This window comes from Mustela lutreola, chromosome X (genome assembly GCF_030435805.1).
Source record: "Mustela lutreola isolate mMusLut2 chromosome X, mMusLut2.pri, whole genome shotgun sequence".
NCBI classification, from domain to species: Eukaryota; Metazoa; Chordata; class Mammalia; order Carnivora; family Mustelidae; genus Mustela; species Mustela lutreola.
Genome location: NC_081308.1, coordinates 101821940 through 101836463, shown reverse-complemented (window position 1 = coordinate 101836463; position 14524 = coordinate 101821940). Strand labels below are relative to the sequence as shown.

General features: G+C 43.0%; 1 protein-coding gene across 2 annotated transcripts in view; it reads right to left on the bottom strand.

Annotated features, from left to right (window-relative positions):
* Window positions 1-14524, bottom strand: part of DOCK11 (dedicator of cytokinesis 11) — a 188584-nt gene that overhangs the window by 132724 nt on the left and 41336 nt on the right. For both annotated transcript variants that reach the window (XM_059158508.1, XM_059158509.1), the window contains exons 2-6: window positions 7178-7294; window positions 7003-7092; window positions 6497-6579; window positions 5141-5210; window positions 4438-4533 (exon numbers count right to left, since the gene is read on the bottom strand). In XM_059158508.1, coding sequence (XP_059014491.1) covers window positions 4438-4533; window positions 5141-5210; window positions 6497-6579; window positions 7003-7092; window positions 7178-7294 — 456 coding nt within the window. The remainder of the gene's footprint in view (window positions 1-4437; window positions 4534-5140; window positions 5211-6496; window positions 6580-7002; window positions 7093-7177; window positions 7295-14524) is intronic.

The window sequence follows — 14524 nt, the reverse complement described above, 5'->3', positions numbered from 1 at the left end:
TTCCCGTTCATTTACAAGACTCATTAATATTCTTCACATCAAAGGCTACCATCACAGAAACAAATCTAGAAGGGATTTTCCTCTCAGAACATCTCATGAACCGTCAGCCCTCTGCTTCAGTTCATCTGTCTCTGCCCTTGCCGACTCTCCAAGGGCAGGGTCAGCTGCTCCCCCCACCATTAGATTTAGACTCTTTCCTGTGTCCGGGCCAGTCCAGGCCTGCTGCAGGAAGAACATGTCTGATTCCCCAACCTGAGGGGGCAAGCTCAAGGCCCCCAGGGCGCCCCAGTTCAGAGGCCTGGACTTCCACCTTGGCCCTCACTCCAAGTTCTCGAGGCTGGCCAAACAAAATGCACATCCAACACCCACCCCCACCCCACCCCCATCCCACCATGGCCCTTCTCCCTACAGTCACAGGCCTTCTCTTTACATAGAGATGGCACCGTAAACTCAGCGAGTTTCGACCAACTTCCACGAGGCTGAAGTCAATAATAGTTAAAACACAAATTCTTAGGGAGATAAACCATCAGAGACTCTTAATCTCACAAAACAACCTGAGGGCTGCCAGGGGGAGGTGGGTAGGGAGAGGGTGGTTGGGTTATGGACATTGGGGAGGGTGTGTGCTATGGTGAGTGCTGTGAAGTGTATAAACCTGGCGATTCACAGACCTGTACCCCTGGGGCTAATCATACATTATATGTTAATAAAAAATAAAAAATTAAAAAACACAATTCTTAGAGGAAAACAAAAACCTCTTGGCAAAACCCCTCAAACACCTTTCACTGAGTCTGGCCAGACCTTCTTCTTCTCATGTCCATCCCAGCTGTGATTAACCCCGAAGCAGAATACTACTGCTCTGGCTTAGGATGTGAAACAGGAAGAATAGGGGACGTATATCCGGCTCCCAGAAATCCAAAATGGAGAAGATCTGGGATAAATGAAATCCATGACCAGGCACAATTCCCAAATCTCATTATGGCCTTTTTCACATTTTTCCTCCTCGTTTTATTTTTTTAAGAGCTGTGTGGCACACAGGATCACTTTGATTTATCCTTCTTTTCCTTTCTTTGCCTAATGTTTGGTAGAAGTTTTAAAAAGAAAAAAAAGTAAGTGGTTTTATGCTATTTGAACTGTATCTCACTTTAAAAAAAAAAAAAAAAAAAAAAAAGGGAAGAAGAAGTGGCCAAAACGTGAACAGCTGGGGACGAAAGGAGGCAACAATGCAAAGAGCCTAGCTCAGAGCGGAAGAGCGACAATAAGCTGGAGGCAGACGGCAGCTGTCCCCTTCAGCTGGGCCATGTGGTCACCAAGTTGCCTCAGACCCCACCACACGCTTCATGAATTTATGGCTCCTGCCTGGTCCCCGTGAGTGGTGCTGTTTGCAACCTCCGGGATAGACAACACATCAGCTAAACAATCAATCTTTCACTACTTGACTGAATTCGTTTTTCTATCGTCATTGGAACAAACTGCCACAAACTCAGTGGCTTAAAACAAAATGTATTCTCTGCCGGTTCTACAGAGCAGAAGTCTGAGGTGGGTCTCTCTGGGTGAAAATCCAGGTTGTGGCAGAGCTGTGTCCCTTTCTAGAATCTCTAGGGGAGAAGCCATTTCCTTGCCTTTTCCAGCTCCCAGAGGCTGCCAGTATTTCCTGGCCAGTGGCTCCTTCCGCCATCTTCAAAGCCAGCAACAAAGCATCTTTCTCTGACCCCACTTCTGCCCTCTCACCTCCTTCCCTGACCCTCCTCTTCTGCCTCCTCCTTCCAGTGACAGGGGCCCTTGTGATTACACTGAGCCTACCTGGAAAACCCAGGCTCCTCTCCCAGTGTGCTGATTAGCCATCTAATCAGATCCCATGTCTGAATCTGGGGCTGTGTGACCTTGGGTGAACCATTCATTTCTTTGTGCCTCACTTCCCACGTCTTAAACCAAAAATACAAATGTCCCCTTGGCCATGTAAGGGAACATTTACAGATGTTGGGCATTAGGACATGGCCATCTTTGGGGGGACAATCAGTCTGCCCACTGCATCAACCAATCTGTGCTTCACAAACTACGGAGGAAAATGGGAAGCATGTACTTTTTACAGGCAACTGTGTTTTGACTTATAATAAACGGGCTCCTAAAAAGTTGTATGCAAAGCAAATTCTATTTTAAAGGCATTAGAGGAATTCACTATTGAAAAGAATCCCATGGTGAATTGTTTTCTGAAGGTATTAATTCCCCAATGTCTTGTTCTATGAATCCAGATTTCCATACATTATATTCATGTCGGGCTACAGTAAGTATGGAGAAAACATTTTAATATTTTGAGTATGCTGAGAGTGGAATCAAAACCCATAGAGCCGGGGTGCCTGGGTGGCTCAGTCGTTAAGCACCTGCCTTCAGCTCAGGTCATGATCCCAGAGTCCTGGGATCGAGCCCCACATCAGGCTCCTGCCCAGCAGGAAGCCTGCTTCTCCCTCTCCCACTCCCCCTGCTTGTCTTCCCTCTCTTGCTGTCTCTCTCTGTGTCAAACAAATAAAATCTTTAAAAAAAAAAAAAACCCACAGAACCATTTTCTGGCAATCTGCACTGAATTATACTCTTTCACACAAGCATTTCTGAACCTGAGAATTTTTTCCCTAATATTTTATGTATTTATTTATCTGAGAGAGAGAATGAACACAAGCAGGGGGAGGGGGAAGGACAAAGGGAGACGCAGACTCTCCACTGAGCAGGGAGCCCTACAGGGGACTCAATCTCCAGACCGTGGGATCTTGACCGGAGCCAAAGGCAGACATTTAACCGACTAAGCCACCCAGGCACCCTGCTGAACCTGGTAATTCTGATTGGACGTATATTATAATAAAGCCTTGAGTCTCACTCACTCAGCTAGTTGGCCTTGACTGTGTGCCTGGAAGAGCACAGGCTCGGGCATCAGCCTGGTTAGGTTCAGATCCCATGTCTGAATCTGAGGCTGTGAACTTGAGTGAACCATTCATTTCTTTGTGCCTCACTTCCCACGTCTTAAACCAAAAATACAAATAGGACCCCTCTATCCTAGGACTGCCACAAGGACTAAATGAGATACAAACTACAAAACACCCAGTACGGTGCCTGGCACATACACATGAGGTCCTCGATGAATGGATTCATCACCATCAGCTAAAGCCCATGTTAACATTAAGTGCAGGAGACACGCAGAAAGCATCCTACAACTTGGATTCATTATTCCTAGGACTTGGAAATGAAAGTGAGAACTGGACATAGCCACTCAATGGAAAGCAGCAGGCCAAATATTAAATTAAGATAAAATTGGAGTCTTCTCTTGGTCGACACCCACGGTTTCTGCTCACATGTGAGAAACAGAATGGCCTTCCGTACTTAATGGCAGTGTGAATCACCCTTGGCAAACCACATGACCTTGTACTGAGTATTTGCAAGAACAGTTATATTTGGTACAAGACAATACTTTGGCTTTCTGCTCAGAACCTTCCAAGTAGCTCGTTAGTTTCACCTTCGGATTTTAATGGTTCTTCAAAGCCTCTGGAACAAAAGTCAGCTTCATACCCGAGGCATTCGAGATCTCCCCAACTCCCCTGCCCCCAGTTCTACCTTTATCTCCTACAAACCCCATATGCAGATATTTTGGCCAAACTACACAACTCTGTAATTCTCGGACAACACCAAGGTACCACTTTGTCTAGTGGGAAATTTGTTATGTTCCTTATCTCATCTGGAGACCACTGGCATTCAGGGACCCTCATCTTAGACATCCATAGCTTTCCCCTCGTGACCAGCACAGAATACGTGCCTAATCAATATTTGCCAAATGAATGGGCTACCCGATCCTTCTATTCAGTATATCCGTCTCCACATAGGAACCTATGATGCCCTTTTGTTTCAATGTCATTACCTTCATTCAGCTGACAGCCTCCTTCCTGAATTTTTTTTTATTTTTAATGGAAGCGTCGTTGAATGACAGCCTCCTTTGTAAACTTCCTGATTCTGAATAATTACATTTCTTTAAAAAGTTGCACTTCTAAATTTATCCTGAGGTTGCAGAGTTTTTAAATTCTATACATCTGTGAGAAAATCATCTCAATAGAGAAATTTTTTTTTTTTTTTTTTTTTTTTTTTTTTTTTGGCTAGGGCTCACTGTAAACATTTTTTTTTCAATATTTTTAAAATTTATTTGAGGGAAGAGAGAGAGAGAGTGAGCAGGAGGCGGGGGCAGCGGGAGAGGGAGAAGCAGACTTCCCGCTGAGCAGGGAGCCGGACACGGGACTCGATCCCAGGAGCCCGGGATTATGACCTGAGCTGAAGGCAGGCACCCAACCGACTGAGCCACCCACATGTCCCTGTAAACATTTTTTTAAAGAAACATGTTTTCCACACAGGTTACTCATGACAATGTCCTTAAAATGATGAAATAATACAAAGACTACTTCTTACCTTCATGGTAACCGTGATGGTGCTATTTACATTGGCTTTATGCAACCAGCCTTGTTTTATGACGCCACCCTTCTGAGAACAGAGCGAAGAGGAATCCTGAAATAGGGCAAAAACCGTCAGTGAAACAGCCGTCCGTCTAATCAAACTTTTGTGGGGACACGAACGAGGCACTTCCCCGCTTTCTAATTAAAGCACAACCTCCCCACCCCACAAAGATGCCTGATGAAACTTAAAATCATTAACTAGAGAAAAGGCTCTGTGCCACGCACACAGCAGGTGCTCAATATTCACTGAATCTCAGGGGCTGTCTTCTGGTAGTCTTCTGCATGAAGTAAACAGTCAAACTGCTCCTCAAAATGGCACAGACATCCAGGCCATCTGTCCCAAGAGGGATCTATTACGCAGGGGGTTCTAGATTAATCACCCTGCCGCATGCCCAGTGCAGAGAAAACAAGCCCCACGAGCATCTCCCACAGGTGGGAAAACATGTTCGTGTACAAAGCACAGCCCACTTCACTTGATTTTCCCTAAACTCCACTTGGAAATGCAACAATTTTTTTTTTTTAATTTTTAAAAACGCTCATTAGCTTGAAAGCCGGCCACCAATCACTTAAGAACAATACTGTCCCTCAGCTTTTCTCAAGGAGTTCTGTGTCGGCAGAAGCGACCTTGAGGACACCACCACGGTGGCCCCCACTTTTACCTCATCTTTCTCACAGTCCTCGTCAATCTCAAATACATGACTGGGAATCTTTTCTGGTCGCAGAGATTTGCTGAAAATGCAAGAGAATTACCTCAGATACTGAAGAGAACAGACAAAAAAATAAAGTAAAATAAAAGCAAGATGAATAGACAGACTTCTCTCTTTTACAACCAAGGAAACGCCAAGAAGTGAGGAGGATAAATTCTTTTCACCTTTCCAAACTCAAGAGTTTCCTCTCTGAGTAAACTTACATTACCTTTTACGTGAGGACTCCTACGTATGCGGCCTGTGGCGAAGCTACAGCTAAGCCAAATACTAAGTCAGCCCAGAACTGCCAGAGAATGTGGGCCAGAGTTGTTAGTGGTGGCAGAAGCTTATCTTTCTCCAGAAAAAAAAAAAAAAAAAGCAACACAGTGTAATTCTGGCTCTTCCATCCATTTGCTGTATGAACTTGGTCTGGTCATCCATCTTGGGATTCAATTTTAAAGGACGTCTTTAGGCCTGTTTTCTTTTTTAGGGAATTGTTTTTGAAAACTACAAGAGGCTACACAATGTCTTATTTCTCGAAAACATTTCCCAGATGATAGATGGCCTATGAGGTTAGGAGTACTACAGATGAGGAAACAGAGAACAGGGAGGCTCAAAGAGATTGAGTGATTGGCCCAAGGACATCCCGCAAGTAAGTAGGCAGCTGGATGTGGTTGTAGTAAGTGATAGTAAGTGGTTGTTGAACCTCAACAAGTAAGACTGGAATTGGCTCCTGGGCCAGTGTGCTCTTAGCAGTCGGTCAACTCAACGGAAAGAAATGTGCTTTTGTCAAGGGATGTCTGGGGTTGTCGAACTGAACCAAGTACCTTCTAGTATTTTCTTTGTTTTTTAAGATTTTATTTATTTATTTGGGAGAGAAAGAGAGAGCATGAGCAGGGGGTGGGGCAAAGGGACAAGCAGACTCCCCATTGTGCAGGGAGCCCGACACAGGGCTCAATCCCAGGACCCCGAGGTCATGACCTGAGCTGAAGTCAGATGCCTAATCGCCTGAGCCACCCAGGTGCCCCACTTCTAGCATTTTCCTGGACACCACTGGAAAGTGCTCACTACATTATCCAGAATTAAAAGATTTTATGGTCAATACAGCTGCATCAAAGCCAAAAAGCGAACACATACATTTTGGGAAGAATTTCAATGTGTAAAGTGAAAACATATTCAATTGGCCAAAATACATTTACCAAACAAGCCGGTCACTTTAAGGCCTTGCTTTATTATAAATTATCTCTGAGAAGCTTCATAAGTGGTTAGAAAAAGGTAAAATGTTGAGTAACTCTCCTCTCAAAGGCTTCCCCTGAATTCTACACTTACCAGGGCAACATTCGAAAGTCTCCAGAGAAGTCTTCATACTTGTAGTTTACCACGTGCCAATCTGTGCTATAGGTTTTAATACACTGAAAGAAAATAGGAATTTTTAATTTGAAACATCAAGCAAGCATACATCTATCCAGTTTGCAAAAGTCTGGTAAAGGAAGGTGCCAGACTTTGTAAAAATCATTTGGAAAACACTTGTACTGGGATCATCCTTTGAGGATTAACATGGTCTCCCTAAACCAACTGGGAGCAAAAAATCCCAATGCATACATACTCTGGAACACTCTGACTCCAAATTCAGAGAAGATTCAAATCCAAAAGAGAGAGAAACTAAGAACCCATGCTGTTTGTCACAGTGATTAAGCTCTCTCCTCTCTACCCCATCATCTAGACTTCTCACGGAGGTCCACTAAGTTAGTCATTTTATTTCCCATTAATGCTAAAATAAGAACTTTTTTTTTTTTACTTTAATAATGTCCCTCTGCGGCCTCTGAGGGTCTTACCTCTTTGACAAACAAACTTTGGGCCCTTTTCTCAGCATCTTCTGGTACAGTGGACTGCACTGTTCTGCGCTGACGACTTATCACCGAGATCTAGAAGACAAGGAACATTCTTGCCGTTAAGAACCAGCCTGGAGAGCACAAGCATGTTCCTTGAAAGTAGTGTTTGTGAACTCACAGAGATATCCTCCATTGGAAACATAAGCAGGTCTCTGAGGGGGTCACTGTAAATTTGGGTTTTCCTTTGGGTGATAACATTCTCGTAGTCCAAGGGCTCAACAATTTTGGTCTTTTCCTTAATGAGAGACAAAAACAAAGTTAATATGGTCAGACTCATGAGGCATAAATTCCTGTCCATGTGTGAAAGACAGAAGGGACTACTGACGGCAGTGAGCACTTCGGATGCTTTCACAAGAAACATCCTTCATAAACAAAAAGCGCAGATGCCAAACACATATGGACACACACGCAGATCTCTCCGCTAAAGCCCCGGGGGTCTGGAGAGCTAGCCCTGTACCCTGCTTTGCCACGTGCCCTGCAAAAATGTAAGGTAAAACAAAGAGTGATCTGTCTGGAAGCCTGCCGGTTGATTTTTAGGGAACTGGCTCTGTTCACTGGGTAACCGAAGAGGACAAAGTATGGACATTTGTGTACCTGGTGCAGGCCGGGCCTGGCCAAGTGTGGCTATTGGAGATGCTCGAGCCTCTAGGCAGGCGTGAAAGGGTGGGGTCCTAGGTGACAAAGTCAGAGGATCCCTGCCAGACTTCCGGGGGACGTGGCCACTGAGAGGAGGGCCCCAGCCTGAGGCTAAGGTTACAAGGGGCAGGGTCGGTGTCGGGAGAAATCCAGGCTATGACTTATTAATAAGAGTAACAAGAGTGAGCCTTTACCAAGCCCATTCTACAAGTGTGCCAGACACTGTGCCAAGCGCTTTCTCTGTATTTTCTCATGTAAGCCTCATAACCACCCTAGGAAATAGGCTTGAGTGAAAGAATGAATAAAAAAATAGAAACAGGCTTAATCTTTGTCACCATTGGACAGATGAGGAAACTCTGCACTCAACACTACGTAACTTGTCTGCCTTCCGAGCTACAATTCAAACCAAGGTCTGTGACTACAAAGGCTCTGTTCTTTCTACCTCACGCAGCCTCTCCTCCCCCTCAGAGATACACAAAGATAGGAATATGCAAGACATTGAACTTGGAAGAGGATCCCACCACCTACCTTCCTATCATTTTTTTCTTTCACTGAACTTAGCACCATGTGATATAACACCTACTTTACCGCTCTGCTTATCTGACGGCAGAGATTTCCCTTTATTTGGTCGCTGTTCTAACTCCAGCCCCGGCAATGGCACTTGGCACACGGCGGGCATGCCACTGTTAATTGTTGGATAAATACTAAGATATTTAGATTCATCGAAGCTACATCTCAATATACTATTCCAAACCAAGGTGGGTGTATATTAATGCTCCCTGTAACAGTGTTTTACTAAATCAAGCTAAAATTACTTAAAATTTTTATTAAAAAACAACAGAAAGTAAACCTGAATACAGCATACACTGAAACTTAGTATCATAATGGAATCGGAATTGTATTTGTGTACACAGTATTTGAGGAAGTCTCCAGTATGGCATATCCCACAATCCTTTGAAAACAGGGCTTTTTAAAAGTTTTTATTTAAATTCCAGTTAGGCAACATACAGCGTAATGTTAGTTTCAGGTATACAATATAGTGGTTCAACACCCATACAACACCTGGTACTCAACAGAAGTGATGCCCCCCTTAGTCCCCGTTCCCTATTTCCCCCATACCCCCACCCCCTACCCTCCTTGTGTTTCCTAGAGTTAAGGGTCTGAGTCTTGGCTTGTGTGTCTATTTTTCCCCCTTGGCTCGATTGTTTTGTTTCTTAAATTCCGCATGTGAGTGAAATCATATGGCATTTTTCTTTCTCTGACTGACTTATTTCACTTAGCATAATACACTCTAGGTCCATCCGTATCGTTGCAAATGGCAAGATTTCATTCTTTTTGATGGCCGAGTAATATTCCATTGTGTACATTCATCCCCATCTGCTTTATCCATTCATCTGTTGATGGACCTTGGACTGCTTCCATACTTCAGCTATTGGAGATAATTCTGCCATAAATGAGAAGTTTTTATACATGGTTCACAATTAAGTCACTGCTATATCCCAATGCCATATCCAAAGAGCATTTCAGAGTTTCCTCTCTAAGATTACTTAGATTAAACCACTCTGATCAATAAACATCAGTATTCAACAAATATAAAAGACCCTAAAAAAAAAAGAAAGGAAGTTCCTCATGAAATTAAAAATGGAACTGCTGTATGATCTAGCAATCCCACTACTGGGTATATAGCCGAAGAAAACAAAAGCAGTATCTCAAAGAGGTATCTGCATTCCCATGTTTCTAGCAATATTATTCACAAGAGCCAAAATAGAGAAAAAACTTAAGGGTCTCTCAACAGATGAATGGATAAAGAAAATGTGGTATATACATATATTGAAATACTAGGGGACCTGGGTGGCTCAGTGGGTTAAAGCCTCTGCCTTCGACTCAAGTCATGGTCCCAGGGTTCTAGGTTCGAGCCCCACGTTGGGCTCTCTGCTCAGCGGGGAGCCTGCTTCCCTTCCTCTCTCTCTGTTTGCCTCTCTGCCTACTTGTGATTTCTGTCAAATAAATAAAATCTTTTTTAAAAAAAAAGAAATATTATTCCGCCATTAGAAAGAACATCCTGACAATTGCACCAACATGGATGGACCCGAAGGGCATTATAAGTCAAATAAGACAGACAGAGAAAGACAAAAACCTCAGGGTATCATGGGTAAAGATCTTTCTCTCTCTCGTTGTCTCACACATGTAAACACACACACACCCAGAGGAATATTACTCAGCCATTAAAGAAAGAAATCTTGCCACTTGCCACAACACGTATGCGTCTAGAGTGTATGATGCTGAGTGAAATAAGTCAGAGAAAGACAAATACCATATGATTTCACTTCTACGTGCAATCTAAAAAACAAAATAAAAACAAATTCCTAAATACGGAGAACAAACTGGTGGTGGCCAGAGGGGAGGAAGGGAGGGGGATGGGTAAAAGCAGAAGAAGGGGATTAAGAGGTACCAACTTCCAGTTATAAAATAAGTCAAGATATAGTATATATAATATATATCTTATATATATTATAAAATATAAAATAAGTCAATTACACCACAGGCAATAGAGTCAATGCTACTATAATAAGTTTATAACAGATGGTAACTACACTTACCACGGCGAGCACTTCATAATGTGTATAAATGTCAAAACACTATGTTGTGCACCTCAAACTAATATGTTGTGTGTCAACTGTACTTCAATTTAAAATAATTTAAAAATTTAAGGGGCGCTTGGGTGACTCAGTGGGTTAAGCCTCTGCCTTCGGCTCAGGCCCCGCATCCAGCTCTCTGCTCAGCAGGGAGCCTGCTTCCTCCTCTCCCTCTGCCTGCCTCTCTGCCTATTTGTGATCTGTCTGTCAAATAAATAAATAAAATCTTTTTTAAAAATTTAAAAATTTAAACATTTTTTTAAAAACCTCCCATTGGGCTAGAGCCAGAAAGGAGGACAAGGACTTGATAATCGTTGAAGCTGAAGATAGGTGATGAGTACCTGGGCTTTCATGTACTCTTCTCACACACACACACACACACACACACACACACACACACAAATACTGTATGGTATCATTTATACGTGAAATCTAAAAAAGTAGAGCGGCGCTTGCTGGGACTGGGAGATGAGGGAAATGGGGAGCAATTGGTCAAAAGGTACGAACTTCAGTTACCAGATGAGTAAGTTCCGGAGACCTAATGCAGAACATGATGACTACAGTTACTAATTCGGTATTGTGTACTTGAAATTTACTAAGACAATAGCGCTTAAGCATCCTCATCAAAAAAATAAAGTATGCACGGTGATAAATGTGTTCATTAACTTGACCGTGGTAGTCATTTCATGGTATATACATATATTAGGTTATCATAGTGTACACTTTAAATATGTACAACTTTCTTTTTCAACTATACCTCAATAAACCTGGGAGAGAGGGGGAAGATTCTAAAGAAGATATACTTCAAGTCTTAAATTTGAATTTGTAGACCCACGAGATCAAATCCAGCTGATCATCCCCTAGCATGTCTGTGAATACAAAATGAGTTGAAACAGAAGAAACAATTCCTATTCGGGGAACTCAGAGGTTTCCTGATAGTAAAATTTGAGCCCCTTGTCCTACAACTACCATGTATTCATGGACCCAAGTGCAAGGAAACTGGCTGCCTCTTCCTATCTAACATTCTGAGTCTCTGATCAATTGCTCAGAGAAATGAGTAAAGCCCATCTAAGAAGGCAAGCCTTAGGCACTGAAAACAATTTCCAAGTCTTGCTTTTGGTGACAACTATCCTCTCAATGCAGATCGCAAAAACAACCCTCAAATTTCAATGTTTAACCTGTTGAGTTAGCATCTGTTAATCTCTCTCTACAATAATTTCACAAAAACCTGCTCCAAGTAACTTTGAAAAAGAAAAAAACATCTGCCTTCAGCTTCCTAATGTGGTTGTCAAATTAAGCTGGAAAAAGCCTATGTTCAAATGAATCACTTGTTTAAACATATAGCAGAATATAAGTCTTCCAAAAAACAAACCCTCAGCTCTCCCTGTGTTTTGAAAGCTTCGTATTCATGTTCTAGAAAACAAGGTTTCACTTTTCATTTATAACTGACTGAACTAATGGTGCCTGGGTGGCTCAGTGGGTTAAGCCTCTGCCTTCGACTCAGGTCACGATCCCAGGGTCCTGGGGTCAAGTCCTGCAGCGGGCTCTCTGCTCAGCAGGGAGCCTGCTTCCCCCTCTCTCTCTGCCTGCCTCTTTGCCTACATGTGATCTCTCTCTCTCTCCCTGTGTGTGTATCAAATAAATAAATAAAATCTAAAAAAAAAAAAAAAAAAAAAAAAAAAAGACTGACTAAACTAAGCATTCTGAGGGCACCTGGGTGGCTCAGTCCGTTAAGCATCTGCCTTTGGCTCAGGTCATGATCCCAGAGTCCTAGGACTGAGCCCCACAATGAGCTCCGAGTCTGCTTCCCCCTCTCCCTCTGCCTGCCGCTCCCCCTGCTTGTGTGCGCGCTCTCTCTCTCAAATACATAAATAAAATAATCTTGAAAAAAGTTAATAAACTAAGCGTTCTGGGTCTTCACTCTTACTTCCTTTGTCAGAGGTAGCTCGCTTATAGAAAAAGTTGGGGTGGCTGTTCTAAGTCCCACAAAACTTACCCTAATGGTAGATCTAGGCCTGTTAAGTCAGGCTTCATCTGCTTCAGAAGAAAAAGAGGAAGGACTAACCCTCCCCCAACCCAGTCGCCTCCAATCCCAGTCCTCACAGGCCTTAAAAGCACAATTCAAACTGAAGTAGAGGAAAAAGGCTATATTAGGAGTCAGTACCCCAACAACCACACCCTAAGTTTCTCTTCCAGTGGAATTCACTGCTAACTCTCTTGGCATCAGAGACATGGAAAACCTTTGACACTTAGAATCATCACGATTTCACGGTGGCTCTGCCCTGTGGTCCAGAACATGTCTCTTGTCTAACTTTGCTATTCAACTTTACCACTGGACTACGAGACTCACAGGGTTTCCCTTAATAAAGCTTCCCTCACACACAAAAAGGGTCTCTCTCCCAAGTTTGTAATTTTTCCCTCCTGCCACTTTGTGCCCTGACTGGCCAAAGAAGGTGCTTTTTCCTCAGTAAAGAACTCTGTGATGGGGCACCTGGGTGGCTCGGTGGGTTAAAGCCTCTGCCTTCGGCTCAGGTCATGATCCTGTGGTCCTGGGATCGAGCCCCGCTTTGGGCTCTCTGCTCGGCAGGGAGCCTGCTTCCTCCTCTCTTTCTGCCTGCCTCTCTGCCTACTTGTGATCTCTGCCTGTCAAATAAATAAATGAAATCTTAAAAAAAAAAAAAACAAAAAACCTCTGTGATAACAAACGGTACTTCATAAACATTCAAGTAATATAGGAAGGTCCCACTGGGTTACCTCTGTGTGGCTCCATAGCAGCGTTCAGTAAAAGGCAAAAGCTTTTCTACAATCTGGAGAAAAGCAAACATATGTTTCTGCCTTCTCCTCATAAGTAGTGACAGGAAAACCGTCAACCTAAATTTGGAACCTACTCGGTTTTTACCATAAAGAAAAAAGAAAGTCCCCAAACGGTCTTTGAACGTTCTTGCTCATGGATTCGGAAGCTCTCTTGAAGTAACTTGCTAGTGATTTATTATTAATTTTTTTATCTTATCATTTCACTTGAAGATCACTTTGCGGCCTTCAGGAAACACTTCCTTTTTTTTTTAAGATTTTATTTATTTATTTGACAGAGAGAGATCACAAGTAGGCAGAAAGGCAGAGAGAGAGAGAGAGAGAGAGGAAGAAGCAGGCTCCCCACTGAGCAGAGAGCCCGATCCGGAGCTCAATCCCAGGACCCTGAGATCATGACCTGAGCCGAAGGCAGAGGCTTTAACCCACTGAGCCACCCAGGTGCCCCAGGAAACACTTTCAATACACATGCTACCTTGTGTCTTACTATAGCCTGCCAAGTAGACAAGGAAAATGCCATCATTTCAACTTTCTAATGAAGAAACAGGCTCAGAGGCCTGATGAAGTTCAGCTGTCCGTCATCTAGTAAGAGAACCGGGATTCGAATCCAGGTAATCCAACTCCTAATTCTCTTTTTAGCAGTGTTTTCCAGACTCAGCTTATTCACATACAATCCTGAAGATTTTGCCATACCTTCTGCACTCATATGCTTCGTATTTTTCTTCCAATCAAATCTCTTCTTCATTGAAATGTATTTATTGAAACAGTAAGCTATATATCACTTCCCCATAAAGGAAAATAAATCAGTATTTTTCTAAACATTTTTTTAAAAGATTTTATTTATTTACTTGAGAGAGAGAGAGAGAACAGGAGCAGGGCGAGGGGCAGAGGGAGAAGCAGACTCCCTGCTGAGCAGGGAGCCCAACGCGGGGCTCGATTCCAGGACTCTGGGACTCTGGGATGCTTAACCGACTGAGCCACCCAGACGCCCTAATCAGTAATTTTCCAATCTCTAATAAAATGTTTTTTGTTTCTTTTTAAAGGAAACTCTACCCCCAAAGTGGGGCTCAAACTCACGACCCCGAGATCGAGTCACATTTTCTACCAACTGAGCCACCATTTATTGGTGCCCCACCAAGAAAATAAAATTTAAAATATCAATCTTTGTACTATGGTGTGGGACACAGGACACTCTTCCAGGCTTACTTAGGACCAAATCTAAATAGACTTGTAAACCCTAAAACTGTAAAGAAATGAAGAGTGAAGTAATGAAGGGGAAAAAGAGATGACGTTTTGATTTCTAACAGAGAGAGAAAGGACAGACTGAAAAAGGAAATTCATCAGTACAGATCCAGTTATGGTCTACCTCTTGGTCCAAAGAGAAG